This window comes from Canis aureus, chromosome 25 (assembly GCF_053574225.1).
Source record: "Canis aureus isolate CA01 chromosome 25, VMU_Caureus_v.1.0, whole genome shotgun sequence".
Lineage (NCBI taxonomy): Eukaryota > Metazoa > Chordata > Mammalia > Carnivora > Canidae > Canis > Canis aureus.
This window is the reverse complement of record NC_135635.1, coordinates 15375602-15402500: the sequence shown is the minus strand read 5'-3', so window position 1 is coordinate 15402500 and position 26899 is coordinate 15375602. Positions and strand designations below refer to the sequence as shown.

At 36.6% G+C, this 26899-nt stretch overlaps 1 protein-coding gene and 1 pseudogene across 1 annotated transcript; one reads left to right on the top strand and one right to left on the bottom strand.

The window, feature by feature from the left end:
- Positions 1–739: 739 nt before the first annotated feature.
- On the bottom strand, positions 740–13990 carry LOC144297742 (glyceraldehyde-3-phosphate dehydrogenase pseudogene; annotated as a pseudogene).
- Positions 13991–14374: 384 nt separating this feature from the next.
- LOC144297006 (dol-P-Glc:Glc(2)Man(9)GlcNAc(2)-PP-Dol alpha-1,2-glucosyltransferase) lies at positions 14375–26410 on the top strand. The gene is made up of 3 exons (XM_077870494.1): positions 14375–14701; positions 16133–16330; positions 18554–26410. The coding sequence occupies exons 1-3, from the start codon at positions 14519–14521 to the stop codon at positions 19607–19609; spliced, it is 1437 nt and encodes a 478-aa protein (XP_077726620.1). The 5' UTR covers positions 14375–14518; the 3' UTR covers positions 19610–26410.
- Positions 26411–26899: the final 489 nt, after the last annotated feature.

Sequence of the window (26899 nt, the reverse complement as noted above, 5' to 3'; positions counted from 1 at the left end):
CTCTAAATCTTAAAGGTTTTATATATCTTTACCTTTTCACATGCTGCTTTCTCTAAATAGCTCTCCTTCCTCCCTCACTCTTTTTTTCCTTTTTTTTTTTTTTTTTGGTATCTAACTAAATTTTATTGTATTTTTAAAAGATTTAATTTATTTATTCATGAGAGACATAGAGAGAGAGAGGCAGAGACACAGGCAGAGGGAGAAGCAGGCTCCATGTAGGGAGCCAGATGTGGGACTCGATCCCCGGTCTCCAGGATCACACCCTGGGCCAAAGGCAGCATTAAACCACTAAGCCGCCCAGGCTGCCCATTTTATTGGTTTTTATTATAAGCCTGAGCATCTTTGGGAAGGTTTCTCTAGTTCTAGGAATAAATGAATCTTGTTTATAAGTATTTTTGCAGGTGTATTAGTTTTCTTAAAAATTTGTCAGACAAATATTTTTAATTTCTATAGTTAATATATTAATCACCTGTTTTACTGAATGACTATGTATCAAAGTCTTTAAGATTCACCTGAAGCTTTTTCTTCCCTTAACCAAATTCTGCAAATGTACTTTCTTTAGCAATAAAATAAATAGTTAAAGCTCAGATTCTATGTTTTATACTCGCAGTAATTCACTGATTTAGTAAGCAAATACTGCAATGTTTTAGAATTTTCTTAATTAGCAGGTCAGCCTAAAACTTAGAAGAACATAAAAAAAGACCAAATATACAGTTATAAGTTCTCCTTGTAGTAATAGTCATTGGTCCAGTTTGGGTTGATAAAATCTTCTGGGCTTAGAACAACTATTGTGTCTGTGAAAACCTAAAACACAAATAAAAAAATGTTATGCTACATTTTACTATGCTACATTTTACTATTATTCCAAAATATCAGGTGTTAAATAAAGAACATATTATCTGCCTACCATTCTGAGAAAGGAGAAAGTGGTAATAGTCTCATGAGGTGGATTTTACATCGACTTTAACCCTTCTGGATATAAACAATTCACCATATATACATAATGTTTAAAGTTGCTCTAAGAGAGGGGCACCTAGCTGACTCAGTGGTTAAGCATCTGTCTTTGGCTCAGGTCACAATCCCAGGGTCCTGGGATCGAGTCCCACACCAGGCTCCCACAGGGAGGCTGCTTCTTCCTCTGCCTAGGTTTCTGCCTCTCTCTCTCTGTGTCTCTCATGAATAAACAAATAAAATCTTAAAAAAGAAAAAAAAAAACTTTAAAGTTGCTCAAAGAGAAAGGTGGTGATTTGGACTAAGCTATTAGTGCTCTCATTTTCACACCGTGCTTTCAGACTTATACTGACACATTAATAATATCAATATCTCCCTAAGTAGAGATTTAATTATACTTTCCAAACAAGGCAATACATTCATACTGTACATTCAAACTGTCATAAATAATTAAAGCTAAAATATATTCTTCAAAATAAACAAACTGAGTAAATTTGTGTTGCTGTGGCCTTGATTTAGTAACAAGGAATTTTTTAATCACTCATTTGCTCATCAAAGAAATATTATAATCTTGATGTACTATCCTTGGGTTCTAGTTTACTTCCTTATTTTAATAAGGCAGGATACATTTTTCATGAAATGTTACTTAAAATGGCATTATGATCAACAGACATTTATTCAATATTTACTGGAAGCACGTCAAGCACAAGACACATTACTCACTCAAGCTCTACCATTTCACTTTCTAGACCAAATTAGTACCAAAGTCTTGGACAAATGGTATTGCATAGAGTAGGGCAAATGGCTTCATGGTGATTCTAGGATCCAATCTATTCATGTCTCCTCAAGTAACCCCAAGTGATCCTGTTTCTTTGTTTGTTTATGACTGGGTACAGTGTACTTTATTGATGTTACATTACAAGGTAGGGCTCCCTAGCCTCCCCTCCCCCCACTTTCTCCAGAAAGTCTGGGATAGAAACTGTGCAGGGGTCAGGAGATTCTCAGTATGTTGGGGGATGAGTTGGAGCAAGGATTCCTCAGCAGCTGGGGGGGGGGGGGTTGTCTCTTTCTCCCTTGTTCTTACTGGAGCAGGTGGTCCAGGAACTTTTGGAGGCCATGTGGATCATAAGGTCTACCACTCCATTGCTGTAGCCAACTTTATTGTCATACCAGGAAATAAGCTTGCCAAAGTGGTCATTGACAGCAATGCCAGCCCCAACATCAAATGTAGAAGAGTGGATGTCACTGTTAAAGTTGTAGGAGATAATCTGGTTCTCATCATAGCCCAGGATGCCCTTCAGATAATCCAATGTTTCCTTTGCCACCTTCTTGATGTCATCATATTTGGCAGCTCTCTCCAGAGTGCAGAGAAAATCTACAACTGACATTTTGGGGATAAGGACACAGAAAACAATGCCAGTGAGGCCCCGTTTAGCTTAGGGCTGACCTTGCTCATAATCTTGGCAGTGCCAGTAGAAGCAGGGATGAAATTTTGAGCAGTCTTATGGCCATAATGCCACAGCTTCCCAGAGGGGGCCATCAGGGATCATTTAGTGATGGCATGTACTGTGGTCATGTGTCCCTCCACCATGCCAAATTTGCCATGGTTGACCTTGGCCAAAAAACCCAAGCACTTCGTAAGGCAGAAGGAATTTCTGAGAATCTTGAGGAAGCTGTCATACATCTCAGGTTCATGCCCATTCCAAACATGGGGGTATTAGTGGAAGGGGTGGAGATGATGACTCTTTTCTTCCTTATCAAGTGATCACTAGCTTCTTCATGTTGGTGAAGACAGCAGTGGACTCAACAGTATATTCACTACCAGGATTACCCCATTTGATGTAGGTGGGCTCTTGCTCCTGGGAGATGGAGATGAGATTTCTACTAATGACAAGCTTCCATGTTTCAGTCTTGACTGAGCCACTGGTTAGAATCATACTGGAACATGTAGACTGTGAAGCTGCAGTCAGGGGTCACAGATAGAGACAATATCCACTTCCCCAGAGTCAAAAACATCCCTAATGACCGGAAACCCAATGTAGTCAAATCAGTTTGTTGAATTTTCCCCATCATGTCTTAGGAACGTGGTGGGCATTGCACAAGAAGGTGTGGATGCCTGCATAATGCAGAGGAACAAAGAACCCCAATCATGTTAACTACTTTTATCCTTCCCAAACAAATGTGGGTGATATTATATCCTATGATATCTCTTAGTTCTCTTTTATTTATTTCATCCATTTATTTATTCATTCACTCAATAATTATGGAGGGCTACTGTGTGTTTGATACTATGCATACTAACATGTTATTTGTTATCAAGTGTTTACATAAATAATTTTTCACTGATAAGTAATTTTGGCAAGATGATAAGTGCACTATATTAAGTAGCTTCACAGCAGTAACAACCTCAAGCAACATTTATTTATTTCTCATTCATAGTACATGTAAAGATCTGTGAGTTGGCTACTGTTACTCAACTCTTTGTTCATTCCCATTTCCGAACTCAGGCTTAAGAAACAGTCCCTGTTTAGGACCTGACATTCTTATGACAGAGAGAATAAAACAAGAAGCTAATTGGGCAGTGGCTTCAAATTCTTCTGCTTGATGTGATATATGGTTGATTCTCTTTATTCTTGGTAATTATGTTCCACTAAGTCATCATAAACACTGAATTAGCAAATACTGAACTATTGTTCTAAGGGGACCTGTGAGTGTCTGGTCGTAGCATTTTTGTCAGTCAAAATCCATCCTATTTGAGTTATATAAATGTGTCTGTTAAAATCCTTGTAAAAGAAGCCAATGTCATCATCATTGAAAACCTGCTCTTCCATATAACCGTCTCCTGTATGACACTTAGCAGATATTTTTAAAAATTTCATGCACATTTTCCTGCTCTGCAGAACCTGCCTCACTTGCAAGTTCATTTTTCATGCTGTTTCACCTTTTGAAACACATGATTCAGATAGCAGCTGATAGGGGTCTAATATTTTCCTGACCCTAGTTAATGCACCTTTCAACATGGAACCCTCAGTAAGAGAAAGTATTCCTACAGATCAACAAGCCTGGAGAAGGTCCTCAAATCTCCATTTCTTAGAAGCAACAGCCCTCCCTTTCTCAATGAGGAATACCCGGAGATTCCATGACTTAGTTAAGCTTCTTCTCTAATGCAGAAGTGTAGTTGAAGATTTAAGGAATCGGTGAATTATTGGTGGTCTTAAATTATTTCCCAATAGATCCACTGTCCTATGGTAGCACATTTATAGAGCTCCAGCTGGGATGGAGGAAAGAATGTGTGTTTATGTTAACCTAGTTTGTAAATAATAGCTATTCTAAGTTGAAATAATACTGTTGGTATTCACAGGATAGATAGGCTTTTGAATACTGCCCTGATTATTTATTGCTAATATCACCATTACAAAACTGTTTTGACATCTTAATCTTAATAAGTAAGTTGGAAACTATTAGGTTTACTGGGGGCTTTGGCAAACTATAATCAGTGAGTCAAATCCTGCCTGTTACTTGTTTATGTAAATAAATTTTTATTGGAATACAGCCATACTTTTATGTACGGTCTATGGGTGTTTTCACACTACAGAAGCAGAGTAAAGTAGTTGCAGCAGAGACCATATGGCCATAACACTGAAAATAGTTACTATCTAGATCTTTACAGAAAATGTCTGTCAACCTTGGCCTTATACTTATGGTAGATGTGTCAAAAAGAAAAAAAAAAGACATTAGTAGTGGAATCATGAAGAAATAGTTTGGAAAAAGAATATCTTCCCACAGAAACTATATTTCCAGGCCTTCTTGCCTAGGTCAGTGGCATTGAATGAATGTAAGCTGATTATGAACTTGTGCAAGAAATTAGTGCAACCAGATTTATGATAATTAAATATTCTACATTACAGAAAGCATATGATATTTTAGGAAAGCTGTTATGTTTACATCGGATTGGGAAATAATATGTTTGTGAATTGGTTAAACTGAATCGAAATATTTTGACCAACCATTTAGCATATTAATTATCTTTGATTCAACTATTTGAGCTTGGCTAATTAGCATATGAAGAGACTTGTATTGGTACCTATGAAGGATTAAACATAGAACTGTACATTTAAAAAGAGTGAATTTTATTGTGTATAAGTCTTATCTCAATAAAACTAATTTCTTTCTTTTTTAAAGTTATTTTTTTAAAGGATCTTATACCTGTATAGATATTTTAAATTGTAGTAATTAAAGTAAGTTTTATAAAATAGTTTTTTTTGATTGCTGGTATCATTGCTATTTAAGTTAAATGATTATAGGACCCATAGCATTCCACATTCAGAAGGAACAATTCAGTTTCTCTCCACTTAAAAAAAAAAAATTCTGTCTGAAGAGCTGGTTACAAGGTTTGCCAATTGTCGTTAAGAGTATCACCATATCTGCTCAGGAATAAGGCAAACATGAGGGTTCTAGCAGGAGACCTACAAAACAACAGAGGAGAAGAGCTTTTTCTATCTGCAAATAGATTGTATGGCTACTTTGGCCTCATTGGTGCTATCACACAACCACCTTCCAAAGAATTTGGCCAATTTTGCTTTAACTGCAATGAACCATCTGATAGTGAGGCTGCAGAGGTGGAGAAACAGAACTGTTACCAGCCTCTCTTTACAAAGGTGGAGTACCTATATTCCTGAGAGAAAACACAAAATTTGCCAATTTCCAAAAACTGCCTTCATTTAAGCTAGATTGATAAATAAATTTTCACTCACAGAGCACCGAATTCTTGAAAATAAAAGAAGGGCAAATTTTAGAGTGTTGAATACTGTATTAAATTATCTTGACCAAATGGAAACACCACGCTTAGACATTCGTTACATTACATTTCTAAGGTTACCAGGTTAAAAATTAGTCTCATTATGTATCTTCTGGACATACCACAAAGGTTTCTCATCTTTTTAATTTTGTTTTTTGACTTAAATTTGCATTTACCACCATAGAGTGTTTCTCAAACTGTATATGATAAGGAACCTCAATACAAAAAAAAATGGTAATGAATTATTAATACTGAAAATAATGAACTTGATAAACCACAAGTAGCCAATCTGGGTATCATTCCTGTTAAGCAGATTTTGAGTGCTGATTGATAAGTACAGCTAAAACATTACTGGAATCAGTCTGGAAAGGTAATAAATTGGTCCTGATTCTGCTGCAGTTTTCAGCACCCTCTAGTGGAAATAAGTTTTTGAAAAACCAATTCTTTAATATAGGGATGTATTTCAACCATTTTTGCACAGATGTATCATCAGTCATCAAAACCTGGCAGTTACAGAAACTAAAGCTTTGAGACAGTAATAAACAGCATTCTATTATATTTTATTGTGTTAAATTATTATAAATCCTTCAATATGATTTGCTGTCTCAGTGAGTAAAGCAATACAAATCAAAACAAGACTAAAAGGAAACTTAAAAAAAGAGGGACCAGAGAACTGGAGCTATTCCTACAATGTCTCTGCTTTGTGCAGTGGAAATAAAGTCTAAATGAGGGTTTCTGTATCTAAATTTCATTAGTGAAAATCCAGAGTATCTCTGTTCCTACTAAATTAATATCATACAAATAAAGAATACTCTTTTGAATGTATGCCAAACTTGAAATTGGTACAGGGCACCAAATGATCAGCATAAGGGTGTTCGCATGTCTTCTAGCTCTGCCTCCAAAACCAAAAGGGAAATAAACAAACTGAAACCTTCCTCAATATTTCTTTAAAAAAAATGCTCCAGGATCTCTACTTAATTTTATTTTTATTATTTTTTTAAGATTTTATTTTGAAGCAATCTCCACATCCAACATCAAGCTTGAACACACAACCTTGAGATCAAGAGTCACACTTTCTTGCAACAGAGCCAGCCAGGCACCCCAGAAAACCTCTTCAATATTTCATATTGACTTGGATAAGTGTCTTTTCAGTAATAACAACTGCACAATAAATCTCAATCCAAATTCTGAAATTTTTTATAGTAAGGTCATATTACTATGTTCATTAAAACGGTAAAATTACAACTATAAAATTATTAATTTCATGTCTTTCTTTTAGTTTTTCATTTTAGTTGATTTAAGGGTACTGTGATTTTATCAGTATAATAGCTCAATCAATCCACTTAATAATCAATTTGCGGTTTCCTTAAATTTTATAGTGTAAGGACAAAAGCCTTTGTGAAGTTTCTTTACCCCTGGAATGTTTCTCATTTAACTGGCAGCAATAGCTGTAGGACTATTCAGCTGCTCCTTTTGCATTTATCACAATGCAAAAAAATCCTTTTTACATAGAGATTTTTTTAAAAAGAAAAATTCGATGTGTTTGATTATGGCTATATATGATAGAAAAATATTAAATTGTAAGCATTTAAATTTTCTTCTCCATCTGCTGACAAGGAAGGAATCTATGTTTTTCAGTGATGAGCTTTGTGTTTTTCAGCAGAATAAAGCTTGGAGATGAAGAACTGGATAAGCTAAATTCCTCTTTATGAGAAGAAAAAAAAAAAAAAAAAGATGAAAGAATACAAAGATCCCAGGGAGGTGACCAAACAGCAAAAGTGACCAGAAGAACAAAACTAATGTAGAAAATAATAATTGATTTTTAAATGAGTGTTTTATAAGACATAGATTGCTTGGCTCTACTCCCAGAGTTCCTGTTTAAGTAAGTCTCAAGCATTGTTTAATAACTTGCATTTCTAACAGGTATCCAGGTGATGCTAATGCTGCTGGTCCAGAGACCACACCATAAGAAGCACTATTATAAAGGATATGTAGGAAGTGTTGCTTTGGTTTGTATGGTACAGCTTTCCAACTGACCAGCCATCTTGTTTGTCTGGAATTGGAGGATTTCCTGGAACTTGCAAGGCCACAAATGGAAACTCTTCCAACACCAAGAAGATTGGTCACCCTACATTCTACCTTCAAGATATTTCAGTAAAGAGTTAAAATACTGGCTAATGCATCTGTATAAGAAAATGTCGGGTTCTTTTAAAAAAATAATTCATTCATTGGTTAATTATAAAAATTATTTGGGAGGGGTCATGGGGGACTCAGCTGATTAAGCATCAGACTCTTGATTTTGGCTCAGGTCGTGATCTCAGGGTAGTGAGATCAAGCCCCACATGGAGCTCCATGCTGGGTGTGAAGTCTGCTTAAGATTCTCTCTCTCTCTCTCTCTCTCTCTCTCTTCTCTGCCCCTCCCTCCTACTTGTGCATTCTCTCTTTCAAAAAATAATACAACAATTATTTTTTTCATTAATATGTTGAAATTGACTTCAGTGCTGGAGTTGTCCACAGCAACTTCTTGCTATGCATACCTCCAAAAGCAAGGGAAAGAAAGGCAAAAATTAACTCAAAAATTAACTGCTGAGACTTCATCAAAATAAAAAGCTTTTGCACAACAAAGGAAACAGTCGATAAAACCAAAAGACAACTTACAGAGTGGGAGAAGATATTTGCAAATGTCTAGTAGTTAAAGGGCTAGTATCCAAGATCTACAAAAAACTTATCAAACTCAACACCCCCAAAACAAATAATCCAGTTAAGAAATGGGCACAAGATATGAACAGACATGTCTCCAAAGAAGACATATAGATGGCTAACAGGCACATGAAAAGATACGCAATATCACTCATCATCAAGGAAAGACAAACCAAAACCACAATGAGATACCATCTCACACCAGTCAGAATGGCTAAAATTAGCAAGTCAGGAAACAACAAATATTGGCAAGGACATAGAGAAAGGGGAACCTCCTTACACTGTTGGTGGGAATGCAAGCTAGTACAGCTACTCTGGAAAACAGTATGGAAGTTCCTCAAAAAGCTAAAAATAGACCCAGCAATTGCACTACTAGGTATTTACTCAGAGGATACAAATATTGTGATCGGAAGGGGCACTTGCACCCCAATGCTTATAGCAGCAATGTCCACAATAGCTAAACTATGGGAAGAGCCCAGATGTCCACTGACAGATGAATGGTTAAAGTAGATGTCACACACACACACACACACACACACACGAATACTAGTCAGTTATCAAAAATGATTAAATCTTACCATTTGAAATGATGTGGATGGGATGAGGGTGGGGTATTATGCTAAGTGAAATAAGTCAATTAGGGAAAGATAATTCATATGGTTTCACTCATATGTGCAATTTAAGAAATGAAACAAAGGATCATAGGGGAATGATGGGAAAAATAAATTAAGATGAAATCAGATAGGGAGGCAAGCCTTAAGAGACTATTAACTATAGGAAACAAACTGAGGGTTGCTGGAGGGGTGTGGGGTGGGAGGATGGGGTAACTGGGTTATAGGCATTAAGGAAAACACTTGATTTAATGAGCACTGAGTGTTATATGCAAATGATGAATAACTGAACTCTACATTTGAAACTAACTATGCACTGTATGTTAATTAATTGAATTTAAATAAAATATGATAATAAAAAAAGCTCGAGCTGCTTTTTGAATGTCATCATCTATAATCCTGATCTAAGGTGCAGTATCCTGCTATGGCTAGAACTGTCACCTAGAACTGAGTAAGCCATCTCATGACTAACTATGACTATCAAGTGGTCAGTGTTTTGGTTCAGCAGCAAGTGAAAAGCATTCAATTAGAGAAAGAATCATACTTGGACTATCACTTCAAAGTAAGAAGGTACTTAGACAAATTTCTCAATTTTTAGAATTACAATCTTAGGGAAATTCAGTGCTTGGGAATAAGTGTTCCACACAAAGTTCATACATAAAATACCATATGAGTTCATCAAATCAGGAATATCAGAATTGATCAGGATGGGCTAAGTTTTATGGCAGTAATAAATGCAAAATCCAAATGGCTTAAACAAAAAAAATGTTTATTTCTTGTGCACATTACTTATCCTTAGAACTCCAACAGAAATTGCTCTTTTTTCCTTTTTATATCATAATTCAAGTAAACAGCACAAAATAGAGAATTTGATTGATGTGCAATGTTGATGGAATTTACTCATTCTAGGGATAACTCTTTTCCACAAAATAAATCTCTTTGGGAAATTGGGGTGAAATCCTGAACAGAGAATATAAGGTGATTATGAATGGTGATCCAGTTTTTAAAGATAAGCCTAATAAAATATAACTTACTTCATCAAAATCCCCAGAGATAGCTATTTTATTAGGTCTTGATTTAGTGGCAGACCTTGGAAAAGCATTTATAGTTTACTGGAGATGTGGTAATTCCAAAGTGATAAGTGACAAAACTTCATCAATTTGCAGACAGTAAAAATAATTCACCAACAAACTAGTGGAGCATTTTGTCACTATTGGATGAATAGGATTTCTTAGCATTCATGTTTTGCACTGATGGTTTCCAAATCTGAAAATTATTATTCAGTGGTTTGAGATGGTACCTCGGAATCTAATTTGTTTTACAAAGCTCTCCAGCAGATTTTAATACAATTACTCTGCAATGTGGACATCTAAAAAAATGATACCTGTTTTTTGCAATTTGATAGAAACATAAAGGGGTAGAATATAAATATAAGGTTACTGGGACTAACAAAACATTCATTTCAGTGTAAGCTGAATATTGTTTTAAACCATAAGGGGCAGCCCGGGTGGCTCAGTGGTTTAGCGACGCCTTCGGCCCAGGGCCTGATCCTGGAGACCCCGGGATAGAGTCCCATGTCAGGCTCCCTTCATGGAGTCTGCCTCTCTCTCTCTCTCTCTCTCTGTCTCTCTCTCTGTGTCTCATGAATAAATAAATAAAATATTAAAAAAAATAAACCATAAGGCTATGGGGTTATTTTATTACTCTTGAGCTGATATTCTAATTTCTACTCATGCCTCTGCCACTAATTTCCTATGTGATTTCAGGTAAATCATTTATTTTAACCTCAGATTCTTTTGAGAAATGAAATCAAGTAGATTATTAAGGAAGATGCCTAGTATTTCTAAAACCCCATATTTCCTTGAAACCTTCCAAATACCTTAAAAGGATGTGTGATATATATATATATATATATATATATATATATATATATATACCCCCACTGCCAGTGCATGTGTTTTTAAAAATATAGATCTCTAAATACTTGATATATCTGGGATACTCTACAGTGCCAGTTAATAGCTACAAACATTGTTTTCCTCAGGTATTTCTAGATGCTGTAGAAATCTATCGGGGATTTTTATTGTTACAAAAATTTTTCTCAATTGTGAAAAATTAAAATCAGTTTTCTAACCTTTAGAAAGGAAAGAAAATGAAGAATCGCTTCACTGTAATACAGCATGAAAATAGGTATTTGTTTGCTATGTCGTGAGTGTGTTTCTTAAATGAAACAGAATCAATTTCATCCGATTTCTAGAACAGATGATTAAAATCAAGTTCTTTTCAGGCCAGCCAAAAAACTTTAAGGAATAATCCAGTTTTGTACAACTTAGTCATGTATGTACATAATAGAGCAGGCTCATGTTTAACTATATATATGTGTGTGTGTATATATAGTTACATATATATAGTCAGATGTATATATGAGTCAGATGTATAGTATAAGCTGTTGCTGAGAATTATTATGGAAAAAAATGTGCAGCATAAATCTTTGGCCTTATTCTACTACCTTCAAAAATTGCCCACTATTTCTGGATGAGATCAATGGACTGCAGAGTATTATTGGGAAGTGAGGTTTAAGACATGCTAGCTCAAAATATGATAACTTGGCATATTGAATATTTCAAGCCTAAGGGATTTGAGAAATGGCATGTGCTGGAAGTGTTTTCTGATCTTCCAATGAAGTAGATCATAAAATCTAGGGAGGACTTTCTGACCTGAAGCAGGTCATAAAAGCTTCACATGAGAGATGCCCTTCTGATACCCACAAGAAAGTATCCTTATTTTTGAAGTTGAAGGAACACAGAGAAATTTGAATGAACAGGGCTTGCTAAGTTTCCTCCAGTTTACTACACTTACCTCATACCTTTTGTCTTACCATATTCTTTGACTACTTTCCACTCCTCAAACTTAGCACAAAAAAATACTCTAGCTGAACTATCTCTTCAGGTTTTTGCTTCCATATGAAGGCTCCTATGTCATGTAAAATTAATATTAAATAAATTTGTATGCTTTTTCTCTCCAATCTGTCTTCTGTTATTGAGCTCTGAGTTGAGAACTTAGAAGGGTAGAGGGAAAAGATCTTCTTCCACCCCTATACTGTATACGTCACAGTTAGTCATGGGATCTGGGGCTATTACTCATAGACCATATCAACTTTTTGAAGACTGGATCATCTGGACATGATCTCAAATAGGTAAGTACACCATGTACTCAATACTAAAATGGGAGGTAGTAGGGAAGATAAACCTAAGCATCACATCAAAGCAGGATCCTGACTTGATTTTATTCCAGTGGTTTAAATATGTTCCCATCTTACCCCTTATTCACCTTGTGCTCCTCTTATTAATGAGGAAATAGCAGAAACTGAATAGGCATGCAGTTTAATTTGTTTAAATTGTGTGAATTAGCTTTGACCCAGAGAAAGAGCTGAACTGAGAACCCTGAGGTTTGTAACACTAAACAAATCCTGACTCTTTCCTGATGCGTTTCTACCGAAGATAACCTGAGATTAATTCAAGAGGTTATTTTTCTGCAAAACACTGCCAACTATGCTCAAAGCAAAATTACAAGATGTAATTTACTTGAGCATTCTTCAAATACTCTCTCACCTCCTGCCCCTAACTCCTAATACAAGAAATGTGTGACATCTACACAACCTGTAACAGTCCACCAGTGTAAGTGCTTAGTATATGAAAGCCATTTGCAGTATTACAGGATGTGTCCCCTCAGTGCCCGGGGGTTCTTGATCACCCCTCTTGGAAGAATGAAGAGGTAGACCAGATAAAGAGTGGTGGGCAGTAAAGCAAAGTTCATTGAGCAATAGTATAAAGCTCCCCAAGAGGGACCACCTCCCCAGGGTCATCTTCCAAGTTTCTAAGTTTAGGGGTTTTTAGGAGCTCTTTTACAGAACTTTCTTAAGCCATCAGGGTGTGCTAAGTTGTGCCCATCAGGGGTTTGGTCAGGATCTGTCTACCCATTAGGTTAGTAGGTTAATGTCTTCGTGTTGAAGGTCTTTTTTTTTTTTTTTCTTCTTCTTTTCTTTTGCTGACATTTGGGGTCTTATACCTTCAAGGTCCCTTGCCCGTGATATTAACAAATGCTTTGTGGTTAACTGTCTTATGCTAGGATGTTTTGCAGAAGTCATTTCTGCCAAGGCTGCAAACCAAAATGTTGGCGCGGTCCTCTCCAAGCTGCAAAACAGGATGTTAGTGCCGTTTTGTTTTTTGGTTTTTGTTTTTGTTTTTTTTAAAGCTGTCCTGACTCCGTATTTTCTTGGCCCGGATTTCCTAACTGTCCAACTAATTCCTAAGCGGCGGGGCTACCAATACAAGTGCTGCATAATGCTAGTGCTTATTATCTAAAAATGAAGATAAAATACTGCGATAGAGATGTTAACAAGCACAATCAAACTTGAAGGCATAGAGCCCGCCTTCCTCTTATCTAAAAGGACCCAAATCCTGAGATGATTGCTTTCCCCAACCCCTGTAGAGTACTTCAATCCGGTTATCAGAGTGCGCTATGAATGCCGATGTCACTAAATCCCCTTTGAGAGTACCCACATTCTGCAAGTCTTTTTTTTTTTTTTTTAAGATTTCATTTATTTATTCATCAGAGACAGAGAGAGAGAGGCAGAGGGAGAAGCAGGCCCCATGCAAGGAGCCGGACGTGGGACTCGATCCTGGGTCTCCAGGGTCACGCCCTGGGCCCAAGGCAGATGCTCAACCACTGAGCCACCCGGGCTGCCCTGAAAGAGTTCCTTTTTAACCTTAAAACAAAACAAAACAAAACAAAACAAAAAAACACTTGTAATTCGTGAGGTTCACCCAGCAGGATCATCACGTTTTAACCGGAAAGTATTAATCTTAGCTTCCATAACCAACGTTCCCCTCCCACCCGCCAAAGTTGCGGATATCAAATACTCTGCCATCGCAGATTGCAATTCAGATCACAGGACCAAAAAAAAAAAAAAAATGGGGAGGAAACGGGCAAATTCTGAAAAGCTTCGTGATTGCAAACGCGGGGGAGGGCCGCCACCTCCTGGTCAGGAAGTGGAAACGAGCTGGAAAAAAAAAAAAAAAAAAACCCACCGGGACGCTGCGGGCTGGAAGCACTAGCCGCGAATGTGCGGCGCGCGTGGACCCCGAGGCCCGCCCCTCCTGGTGGCTCTGTCCACTCCGCGGCCTCCGCGCAACGTGATTGACAGGCCAGCAGCCCGGTCCGTTACCTAAACTCGTCACTCCGGAAACAGTGACCGGATTCCTCCGGAAGTTCGCTGGGGGGGCGGGGAGGGGGAAGGTCCGCGCTCTCCCAGCATCCTTTGCTTTCCGGCTATGCTCAGTCCCGTCCGGCCAGTCCCGCCTTGCGCGCCCATTTCGAGCCCGAGTTTCCAGCTCGGCTCTGCGGGCTCGGGGAGCCCCGAGCAGGTTTTCCGGGGCGCGGTTCCGGCGCGGTGGCTATGGGGACGGGCATGGCGCAGCTCGAGGGCTACTACTTTTCGGCTGCCCTGAGCTGCACCTTTCTGGTGTCCTGTCTCCTCTTCTCCGCCTTCAGCCGGGCGCTGCGAGAGCCCTACATGGACGAGATCTTCCACCTGCCGCAGGCGCAGCGCTACTGTGAGGGCCACTTCTCCCTCTCGCAGGTGGGGCGCGCGACCTGTCCCCACCCAGCACTTCTTCCTTCCACCCTTGTCCTTTGGTCCCTCCGCTCTAGCCTTTCAGCTCGGAAAGACGAAGGGAAGTGGGCAATCCGTTCGTTCCCGTGCCTGCCCACCTAGGGAGCGAACAGGAGCGCACCTGTGCCCCAGGAGCTCCTGCTCCGGGAGATGGACTCCTGGGAAACGATCTGCTTTACCGCAGGGTACAACCCAGGTACCCAGTCGGTGTCCCTGTCCTCGGCAGGCGATGGGAGAGTGACCTCTCCCAGGCTTTCGTGCCCGGTCCCCAGACGAGAGGCATCGGGCCACCGCTTGGAAATGTCCGAAAGCATCGCTGGAGTGCCCTGGTCAAGGGCCTCAGGGTCTATTTCGGGGGAGCGGGCGGGGGGGGGAGCTTAATAAATGGGAGGTGCTTAGAACAATGCCCACTAGAGCCGTACGGACTCAATAGTAATTATAATAATTGTTTTTAACTCAAATGATTTAAGTGGTGTAAATTGTGAGATAGATGTAAGATGTTAGGAGGACATTCAGCCATCAAGGAGTGGCAAGTGACATTAACTCCGTCCTGGGTGTTTACAGGGACTTTTTCCTCTTAATTGGATAGACTGGGGCCCGGGGAAACGGCATCACGTTTGAATATATCACTGGCTACGTAAATGTAAGAGATCAAAAAATAAAGCAGAGGTACTAGTATCACCTGTACTCTTCCGGGAAGGCGATGTCGAATCGTGGTGGGAAGTATAAAGTCTGTAGTTGAAGGCCTGATTTTATTAGGCCTTTGCGTGTTTACGAGGACCTGCGACCCAGGGAATTAATTTTGATTAATTTCTGGTTACTCATTTGCGAACGACTGTTCTAACGGGATGTCCCGTAGGACGTTTTGCGGGGTTAAGTACAGAGGATTCGGGGTGATTCTTGGCTCAGTAGAGGTTACCTATCATCATAGAACCTGTGATTTGATCTCTCTGACTGCTTCTTTCTCAAAATAAAATAATAAAATAAAATAAATAAAATAAAATAAAATAAAATAAAAATAATCTTCCTTTTCTCCAAAACCATCAGAGTTCCAGCCAATATTTCCCAACAGTCTAAAACTGGGACGTTTGGGGGAGTTTAATCTCCAAAATACAGGGTCTTGGAAGGGCAGGTGTTGGAATCGAAGACGGAGGATTGTTGTCTACTGGCTCCAGCTGCCTCTGCAACAAAACAGGTACAGAGGCGAAATGGACGCAGAACTTTTCTTTAGAGGAGACCTTTGATGTGCTGAGTACTTCTCCAACCACCGTGTAGCAGAATAACGCCCCCAAAATGTCTGGTTGTTGGTCGAGGTGTTTTCGAACTTGACCCCCTTGTGGGGCCTGTCTGTATTTCATCTTGCTCTTGCTTCATTGTTGGCCTTTCCTTTTTTTTAAGTGGGATCCCATGATTACGACGCTACCTGGCCTATATCTGCTGTCAGTTGGAGTGGTCAAACCCGCCAGCTGGATCTTTGGATGGTCTGAACACGTGGTCTGCTCCATCGGAATGCTCAGATTTGTCAATCTTCTCTTCAGTGTAGGCAACTTCTATTTACTGTATTTGCTTTTCCGCAAGGTACAACCCAGGCACAAGGTATGTTTCCAAAATAATTTATTGCAAGTTTATACATAGTCAGGTCCACAATTTTGACAGTTTGGTTTTATGAGATCTGGTGAAAAGTTTCTTCAACACTTAGTGTGTGTATATATTTTTTTAAGATAAAAAAGCAAGCCCCACTTGACGGGATGAGCACTGGGTGTCATTCTATATGTTGGCAAATTGAACATCAATGAAAAATGAATTTATATAAAAAAAAGAAAAAAAGCAAGCCCCTCACCACCCCCCATTTTAGGAGGAATTTGTATTTAAATACTTGAATGACTTATTTATTTGTAAAAACCTAAAAGAAATATTTGAAAATCAGACGAGTTCAGTAAATGTTTATTGTGCTTATTACATGTGCCAAGTACTGAGACTACAGAAATAAATAAGGCCTTTTTTTTTTTTAACCAAACTTTTATTTTCATTAGGGAAGACAGAAATACCTATATTTAACCCAGGAATTTTGAGGTGGCTTGCCCAGCTATGAATTCTGTCCATTTACAAGTTGTGTTACTTTCAGCAGGTTACTCTTAGTGACTCCATATCTTCATCTGTTTTTTTTTTTTTTTTTTTTTAAGATTTTATTTATTTATTCATGATATACACACACACAGAGAGAGAGAGAGAGAGAGAGAGAGACAGGCAGAGAGAGAAGCAGGCTCCATGCAGGGAGCCCGACATGGGACTCGATCCCAGGTCTCCAGGATCACACCCTGGGCTAAAGGCGGTGCTAAACCACTGAGCCACCCGGGCTGCCCCATATCTTCATCTGTTAAATGGAAATAATACAGGTCTGTATCATAGGACTGTACAGGAGCTTAATAAATGGAAGGTGCTTAGAACAATGCCCACTAGAACAGTAAGGACTCAATAAATAGTAATTACAATAATTATTTTTAACTCAAATGATTTCAATAGTGTAATCATGAGAGGGAGATAGACGTAAGATGTTACGAGGACAGAGAAGGAGTAGAGGAGCACTTATTTTGCAGCCTGACAGGAAGATGTATAAGTGTCATTGGGTAAGACTTCGCAGAAAAGATGGTCCCTGACCTGAATCTTGATGAACAGACAGGTCTATAGGGTGGGAAATGAATCTTGATAGGAGAAAAATCATAAACAAAGGTAGAAAAGAGTTGAGCAACAAGATGCAGAGGGAATTTCTATTTGGGATCACAGGATTATAAAGTATAAGATGTGAGGCTGGACAAGTAGATAGAGGTGAAGTCATGAATGTCCTTATGTGTCATGGAAAGGATTTTGGACTTTATCTAGTCAGTGATGGACAGCCTTATAGTTTTTTTAAATTATTTTTATTTTATTTTTATTTTTTAAGATTATTTATTTATTCATGAGAGACACAGAGAGAGAGAGAGGCAGAGACACAGGCAGAGGGAGAAGCAGGCGCCACGCAGGGAGCTCGACATGGGACTTGATCCTGGGTCCCCAGGATCAGGCCCTGACTGAAGGCGGTGCTAAAACGTTGAGCCACCCGGGCTGCCCAGTCTTATAGTTTTAACCAAGAGAGTGGCATGGTTTGATTTGGTGATTTAGATTAAATGAAGGATAAAATTTCGGAAGGTAAGAATGCTTTCAAAATCTGAAATAGTGAGAAACGCCAAAATAAGATATTTAGCTTTAGACTGGGCCCACTGTTTTCAGGAAGAACCCAGTAAGTTCATCATGAAACAGTAAGATCATTGGGTATAGTATATATGGGTAGTATAAATGCTATATACATAGTTATATTTTCTCTAAAGTAGAGTTTTCAAGGGGTTGTCTTTAAAAGGAATTGATGATGGTTAAATAAATGCTGATTGGAGGCCCTAAGACTTAAGTTCAAGGAAGTGAAACCATGTGCCCTATGTGCCATTCATCAACATGTTCCTTACAGAATTGAGTTCAGTGTCTTTCACACGATAACTCCCTTAACTCTATTTGCTGAATAACTCAAAGTATTTCAGGACATAGAGGCTTTGACGTAAACATGTATTGTCTTCATGGCTTCCAAACTGATAGATACAACTAAAAGGGACCAGAAAGTGTCCTTAAAATGTATATTGTATTTTTGCAAAGCTAGAAATAAGATTAATATTGGATAATTTTACTTAAGATTCAGACAGTTTTTGTTTTTTTAATAAATCTCTCTTAGCAGAAATGGCATATTTATTTTATCATGAAAATAATTTTACATGTGTTTTCTCTTCCCCTTAGGCTGCCTCAAGTGTCCAGAGAATCTTATCAACATTAACATTAGCAGTATTTCCCACACTCTATTTTTTTAACTTCCTTTATTATACAGAAGCAGGATCCATGTTTTTTACTCTTTTTGCCTATTTGATGTGTCTTTATGGAAATCATAAAACTTCAGCTTTGCTTGGATTTTGTGGCTTCATGTTTCGTCAAACTAATATCATCTGGGCTGTCTTCTGCGCAGGAAACGTCATTGCACAAAAACTAACTGAAGCCTGGAAAACTGAGCTACAAAAGAAAAAGGAAGAGAGGCTTCCCCCTATTAAAGGACCATTTTCAGAGTTCAGGAAAATTCTTCAGTTTCTTTTGGTTTATTCCATGTCCTTTAAGAACTTGAGTATGCTTTTCCTTTTGACTTGGCCCTACATCCTTCTAGTGTTTCTATTTTGTGTTTTTGTAGTTGTTAATGGTGGGATTGTTATTGGCGATCGAAGTAGTCATGAAGCCTGTCTACATTTTCCTCAACTCTTCTACTTTTTCTCTTTTACTCTCTTTTTTTCCTTTCCTCACCTACTGTCTCCTAGCAAAATTCGGGCTTTTCTTTCCTTAGTTTGGAAACGTAGAATTCAGTTTTTTGTGATTACCTTGGTCTCTCTTTTTTTAGTTTGGAAATTTACTTATGCTCATAAATACTTGCTTGCAGATAATAGACATTATACATTCTATGTATGGAAAAGAGTTTTTCAGAGGTACGAAATTGTGAAATACTTGTTAGTTCCAGTATATATATTTGCTGGCTGGAGTATAGCTGACTCGCTGAAATCAAAGTCGATTTTCTGGAATTTAATGTTTTTTATTTGCTTGTTTACTGTTACAGTACCTCAGAAACTGCTAGAATTTCGTTACTTCATTTTACCTTATGTTATTTATAGGCTTAACATACCTCTGCCTCCTATATCTAGACTTGTTTGTGAACTGGGTTGCTATGCAGTTGTCAATTTCCTAACTTTTTATATCTTCTTGAACAAGACTTTTCAGTGGCCAAATAGTCAGGACATCCAGAGGTTTATGTGGTAACATCAGAGATATCTTGAATCCTAAAAATAGACTTCTTATTTAGACTATCTCCACAATGAACAACTGAACAGGTAAAAATTATGGACTTTCTTTTAGGCACGGTGGTGATCCACAGGTCACATCAGATTTTTTGTGTTTTAAGCATCACATATATGTGTTATAAACATATATAATAAATCCAAGGAAGTGTTTAAGAACTGAGAAGAGTTTAAAACTTGCTCCATAAGCCTGAATAATGGAAAATGAAATTGTTTACAGTTATTTCATGATAGCCCTTTGATACTGCTGGCCATACAGAAAGCTGGGAAACATTTTACAGGTACAAGTTTAAGAAAACTGAGCTTTTTGGTACTGAAACTTATTTATTAATTGTCTTTAGAAAGCAGTAGCAGGCAAAGTATTTGAAAAAATTTGCAAATCATCAGGTAATATTCTTGATTGAAAAGTTACTTAACATTTCAGTAAATATAATTTTAATCATAAGACAAAATAGGCTCACTGATAGTAAATGTTAAAAATTAGAGGCTCATCTAGATTTATCTTGTAATTAAGTTGTTGATTTTTGTTAAAAGTCTAGAAATGATCAAGCCCGTTCACTAATTCTTTATTTTTATTTTATTTATTTAATTTTAATTTTTTTTTTTTTTTTTTTTTTTTTTTAGAGAGAGCATGTGAGTGGAGGGGGAGGAGGGGGGAAGGCAGGGGAAAGGAAAAGAGAATTTTAAGCAGACTCCACCCCTAGCGCAGAGCTCAACATGGGGCTTAGTCTCACAACCCTGAGATGATGATCTGAACTGAAATCAAGAATTGGGTGCTTAACTGACCGAGCCACCCAGAGGTCCTACTAATTGTTTTTAATATTATTTAAGTAATCTGTATACCTAAAGTAGGGCTCGAACTCATGACCCCAACATCAAAAAGTGGCACACTGTACTGACTGTGCCAGCCAGGTGCCCCCTTTTGATTAATTCTTGGTATGAAATGTATGATGGCCAAAGATAAATTGTGTCAATCATAGTACCTTTTAAAAGAGATTTTCTGTCTGAAATACATTACTGTTTTAGTTTTTTTATGGCTGCCGTAACAGATAACCACACACTTGGTAGCTTAAAAGAATGTCTCTCATAGCCCTTGAGGCTAGAAGTCTAAAAGTGTTGGCTAGGCTGGTTACTTATGGAGGCTTTGAGGGAGAATCTTAACTGCTGGTGGCTGTGTGCAGTCCTTGCTGTTCCTTGGTTTACAGTGCAGCACTCCAATCTCTGCCTCTGTCTTCACATGGTCTTCTTTCTCTTATAAGGACAATGTCATTGGGTTAGGGTTTAGACTAATCCAGGAGGGTCTCACATGGAGATCTTTAATTAAATCTACAAAGACCCTTTTACCAAATGAGGGCACATTTACAGGTTCTGGGTAGACATCTTTTTTGTGGGATACCTTTCACCCACTGAAGTTACCAAAGGATATTTTAGGATAAACCTCTTAAATTTTGTAGGAAATAATTTTTTTGCTGAGATATTTTAAATAAAAATATATCTTTACTGAAAGGTAAATTTACATAATACTACATAATTACAGAAGAAAAGGCAATTGGTATTGGATTCCATTATCCAAAATAGTTAGAATTGAAAGGAAGTTTAGAAATCATTTGATCTAGTTTTCTTTTGTAGATTAGGAAGCAACTGCTCAGATAGGGTTTTTTTATGTGTCTTTGGATTCTGTGTCTACTGTTTCGTGTATTGATTTTGTGTCATTCCATTGCAGAAAAGTATTATTTGGACATGTTTTAACTTTGACATGCAAAAACTTAGAACTGTGAATAAATTTATCTTTTAATCTCACTTTACATTTGTAAACTTAAAAGTAACTGTGAAAAAATTACTTTGTCTTCAGTGTTGGATTGTGCTTTCTCTGGGTTTTAAATAGTGGATAGATTTGGAAAATATCCTGCATTTGCAAATATAAAATTGTGCAGGTGAAAATTATAGGTATAGTCTTGAGTAATAAGTACAGGACAGTCTTGTACTCTGTTCAGTAGTTAGAAAAGTAGGTTGACTCTCAAGTTGTAACTGATCGTTGACAGATATTTTTACTTTTTTTTTCTTTGGTAATTAGATAAGAAACAAAGAAATTATTATTTTGTAATGGAGCTCTGAGTTTCAGGAAGTCAAAATACATAACTTCTTGATCTGATATTATTAATACAAGGCGTTTGTGGTTAGGAATATTTCTGAGAAGCAAAAACTTCCTCTCTAATCCATTCTGGCAAACATGAGGAAACCATTCCACTCCACGGGGGAATCATTGTTCCAGTTCATTTGTAAGTGTTGAATTCTTGCTATTTTAAGAGTGTTTGGAGGAAATCCACACTCAGAGGGAAACAGGTTAATCTTCCATGTTTTCTATAAAGTATATAAAATACAACACAACATTTTAGAAAAGAATACTGTGAATTAAATGGTGCTGTGGAGCATAGCTTTTAGAAATATCCTAAGTTGCATTTGTGGTTTGAATATTTTTCAAGAATTAAGTACATACTTTTGACATGAGTCTTTAAAAAATTAAATGTAATTGAATCTCTTGATTAAAAGATGATTATTAAAAAGTATTGATAAGTTGGAGAGCTGTGGAACCTAGTAATTATTGTTAAAGTCTTTTAAGTAGAATAATTTTTAAAAATATCATAAAAAGATTTAGTCCATAAATTTTTAAGCCTTGTAATAAACTTTTTGAACTTTTTCTACCTTATATGAAATTCCATTGATAAAGAGTATTTCCTTTATATGGCATTTGTAAGCTTGCAGTGTGCTATGCGTTTCCTCATGTATTATTTATGTTTTCTTTTAGTGGATACCAGAAATCTTTTTATGTATCTGACTGTGTTTTTAAATTATTTGGGAATACAATGTTCCTGAGCTTAAACATAGAATGTCATTTTGGTAAGAGAAATTATGTTAGCTGTCTGGCCTCTTCCTCCTCTTAAAGCTATTTCTGGAACATGCTTAGTCTTTCATGAGGTACATTAATATAAGTAGCTTAATGCAGTTTATTTATATTAGATAAATAGCTTAATGTCATGTATTTCTAGTTTGAATTTAACTGCCACTTGCTTGACATTTTCTTTTTCTTTGTAATTGTCTGAAGATAGGAGAGGAGAGGAAAAGGGATCCATCCTCATTTTTATTATGCCCCCAAAATAGTAGACAGTTATTTTTGGTAAACATTTAAGTGAAATGTGATATAAAAAAGAATTCATGTTAATTAGGCTGGAGAGCATTTATTATCTTTGAGGCAACTAGAATTTCCTTAAGTGAAACAAGAAAGAAATATAATGCAAATAAAATGAGAAAGCTTTTTTGAATGGAAATTTGAATATGACTTAGGAACCATGGGCTTGTAGAAAAAGCATTTAACATGAAAGTTAGGATTTCTGTATTTGTGGTGTTAGATTCAATAAAGCCACTTGGTGGTTTAATCTTTTCTCCTCACTTCAAATGAGAACAGTATTTGTCTTGACTGTAGTTATTTTAGCCTGACATGTGTCTAGCCTTATTTCAAAAATAATTCAGCCCCTGTTATATATCCATAAAGTTCGTAAATATATAGTAAATGTCAAATAAATGTATACTGAATGAAGTTTTTAGCATAGAATGAAGTGAGTCCTAGAAAAAACATACTATGTAACCATAAGCTAATTTTAGGAAATAAATCACATGCTTCATAATGAAAGCCATTCTAAACATTTTTCTGCCTAAATTTTCGGACCTAGTTTTAATTTTTTTTATTTACCATAGTGTTTAAAACTTATACATGTATCTACTTGTAAATATGTTATTTGTTGTTATTATAATAAGATGTGATTTCAAAATTATTGCTGTTTATTTAAATAAGAACAATAAGTAACTTTCAACCATTAGAATATAAGCCGTAAAATGTCTGATGCTTATTAAACTTTTAAGGGGGAAGAGACTTCAAAAATCATGAATAATTTGTGTTACTTTAGTTAGGGTGCATCTAACTACTAGAGTATTTTTTTATGTATCTAAATGACGACAATAAGACAATTCCAATATATTAAAACTTGTATAGCTGAGAAAATTATAGTAAAAATGGATAGATGATATAATTCTTAACATTATCCATAATCTAACGCTGAATTCTGTAACATTTGGAAATTATTTCTAGGGTAAGAAGTGTTGCCAAAATGAAGAAATCCAGTAGTGTATTTTGATTATTAAAAGTTGGGCATTTGATAAATTTAATGTTAATTTAATTTGAGCCCAGTGCATCACCATCAGACAAAAAGAGATACGGTATTTTTCTGAGGAGATAAATATTAAGTATTTTGTTTTTTTCACACTGACTGAAACTTGACAATGATACAGTTCAGTTGAACCACTGGGGTTGGGGGCACATAACAAAATAAGAGAGGTAAGAAAACTAATGGTAACTAATAATTGCTATCTTTTTTTGAGCACCTACAATGTTTAGGCATTATTCTGGCTGATTTATAAACATTATCTCATTTGATCCTACTCATATTTTTATATGACTGCTGGAGAAAATAAAGTTAAGGCAGATCAGGCAAGTTGCCCAAAGTCTGCACTGTCACTTAAGAACATAGATTGGCCTGACTCCCAAGCCTGTGAGTTTTTAACTGATACTCTGCCTCACTGAGAAAGTTTTTCATTTTTTCATTAAGAGAAGTAAAATGTGGAGAGAGAATTTGTATTCTGTCTTTACTTTGCATTAGCCGGAACATTCATGACATACTATTTTTTTGTATTGAATGAAGTCATTTTTTAAAATGCTAGCAGCTATTTAAAGGTGCACAAACAGTTGTAAGATAAATGGCTTTTAAACGAATATACAGGACGCTTAACTTGGAGAAGTAGAGATCCTACAACTTGATAAGCTCTGATAATTGAAGAGTAATTATTTGGAAAAAGGAGTGGACTATTGTTTATTCCCTAAAGTTTATATCAAAGGCCAACAGATTTCAACTGATTCAAAACATACATTCTTTACTTACTTAGTCTCTGGCTGGGAATGGATCCAGAAAAGAACAAGTTTCCCCACTCATTGGCAAGATTTCTGTTTATCAGGAATGCTTCAGAAGAGATTCAGATTAGTAGGTAGTGTAAAATGTTTTTTTTTAAGATGCTTCACAACCCAGTGATGTGAAATTCATTGTTTGTTACAACTAATATTTTTTGCATTAATTGAGAAGTCATGGTGAAGTATTTCTGGTGAATTGCATGCTGTCCTCAATATATTTTAAATTTCCGAACAAAAATTGTACTTTTAACTCTGCTACCTTGTTTAGAAGTAAATTTGAGATACACAACTTAGTAGGAGGTATTTTTAGCTATAGTGTTTAAGATTACTGCTAATATAGTTTAAATTTGTTTTCTATTTTTTTAAATCCCCTTTACATTAGTGAAGAGAATGTGCTTCTATTTGAAAAGGATTTTCCTCCTAAAGATAAATAGGGCAAGCACGATCTATAAAATGTTTTTAAATACAGTATCCACTAGGTGGTGATATTGTACTACATTTCTGAGTGTTCTGGTAATTAAACTTTCTTAATCTGAGTTAAAACCTTTTTTTATAGTTTTAAGTTTTGAACTACAAAGTAATTTATAGTCATCCATGTCTATTTATTATAATGTTATTCACAGTATTTTCTAAATTATATGAAGCTAAGGTAAATATAAAAAGCAATCATTTTTGTGTTTTATAATTTTGTGTTTTATAATGTCTTAGGTGATTTAACCTAATATATCTTCCCATATGGCATTCTTTACTTCATAAGACATAGACAAGATCTTTTCCCACACTCAGTGAATGATGATGGTAACAAATTTGAAACCTCCTATATTGTTGTATTAGCCACAGATGTAAGTGCTTTACCCACGTTTTTTATGGATCATAACAACATTGTGGGATCAGTACTGTTTTTAATATATCTGCTCTACACATGAAGAAACTGAGTAAAGGGAGATTAAATATTTTTCCCAAGATTGCGAAATAACTGGCTGAGCTGGGATTCATATGTAGGCAGGCTGACTCCAGAATCCAGGTTAACTGCTGTCAATTGATGGGGGGGAGGGAGAAGAGCATGAAGTCTACCTTCAAATTCAAGTCTATCTTCAAATTCATAGCAAAGTTTAAAATTCGAAGTAAGCATGAGGAATGATTATACTCTCTGTTTTTATAAGTCAGGAATATGAGGCCCACACCAGTTTCGGCTATTCCAGAGCCAGATAATCTTCCATCTGCCATGTTATCCTCCATTTCTGTTTTGGTGATGGTGTCTCGGAGTGAAATATGTACGTACTTATGAATTTAAGGGAGGGGAAAAAATACCCATCAGGATTGGAGTGTTAGCCATATTTACATTGAAGTAAAGACCTTTGTTTTAATTAGATGATTCCAGCTACCAAATGGAGGGGCATAGTTGTTTGAAAATTGTTACTTAGTTTCTCTAAAGAGACTCCCATTTGGAAGCAAATTGTCAAACATGATATACTTTGGAATTTTTTTAAAATTTTGACTGGAAAAGCTTAATCCTTTTTTGAAAAAAACCTACAAATGTTGTAGATGCTTTTAAGTTTTATATTTTATTAGATAACTGTTCTGTAAAATGGAGAAGCTTATTTTACTTCTAAAATTGTGGGTTTATGTCACTGATTTTAAAGTACATCTATTTATAAGAATAAAAGACTTGTTTTCCTTTTTAAGAAGTTTGTTCAGATATCATAGTTTCATTTTGCTTGTAAATAAATTCATGTTTTGTAATAATTTACTGTGTCTATTTAACATATTTTCTAATCTAAACTGGATACCAGTGGCTCATTCATTCTATGCTACTAGCCATTTTTCTTTGTTTACCACCCACCAAATCTTACAATTTTATTAGTCTTGAAATAATGGAACTGAACAGAATTTGTAAGCATCTGAATGAATGCCCATCACTATTGCGGATAAGTATATAATCTTCCTTTTATTCTCATAGTAATGGAAGACAGTGAAACTACTGGATGATCACCTTGAACTTGTAGAGGTTTGGTTTTCATTGTTAGTGTAGGTCTTTAGAAAGCCCGGAATGCTTTTCCAAAACCTTTACCTTGGCAGGACTCAAATACCACATTTTGGTGAGGAGAAGAGATCCCTGCTCTGTTAGATGTCCAGTTCTGACTTTCACTGGGCTTCTTGGAGTTTCCCCCGCTTATATGTCAGCCAGCAACTTATACATGGGTTTGGTGGTTCCTCTTTTATGTCCTTCCTTTC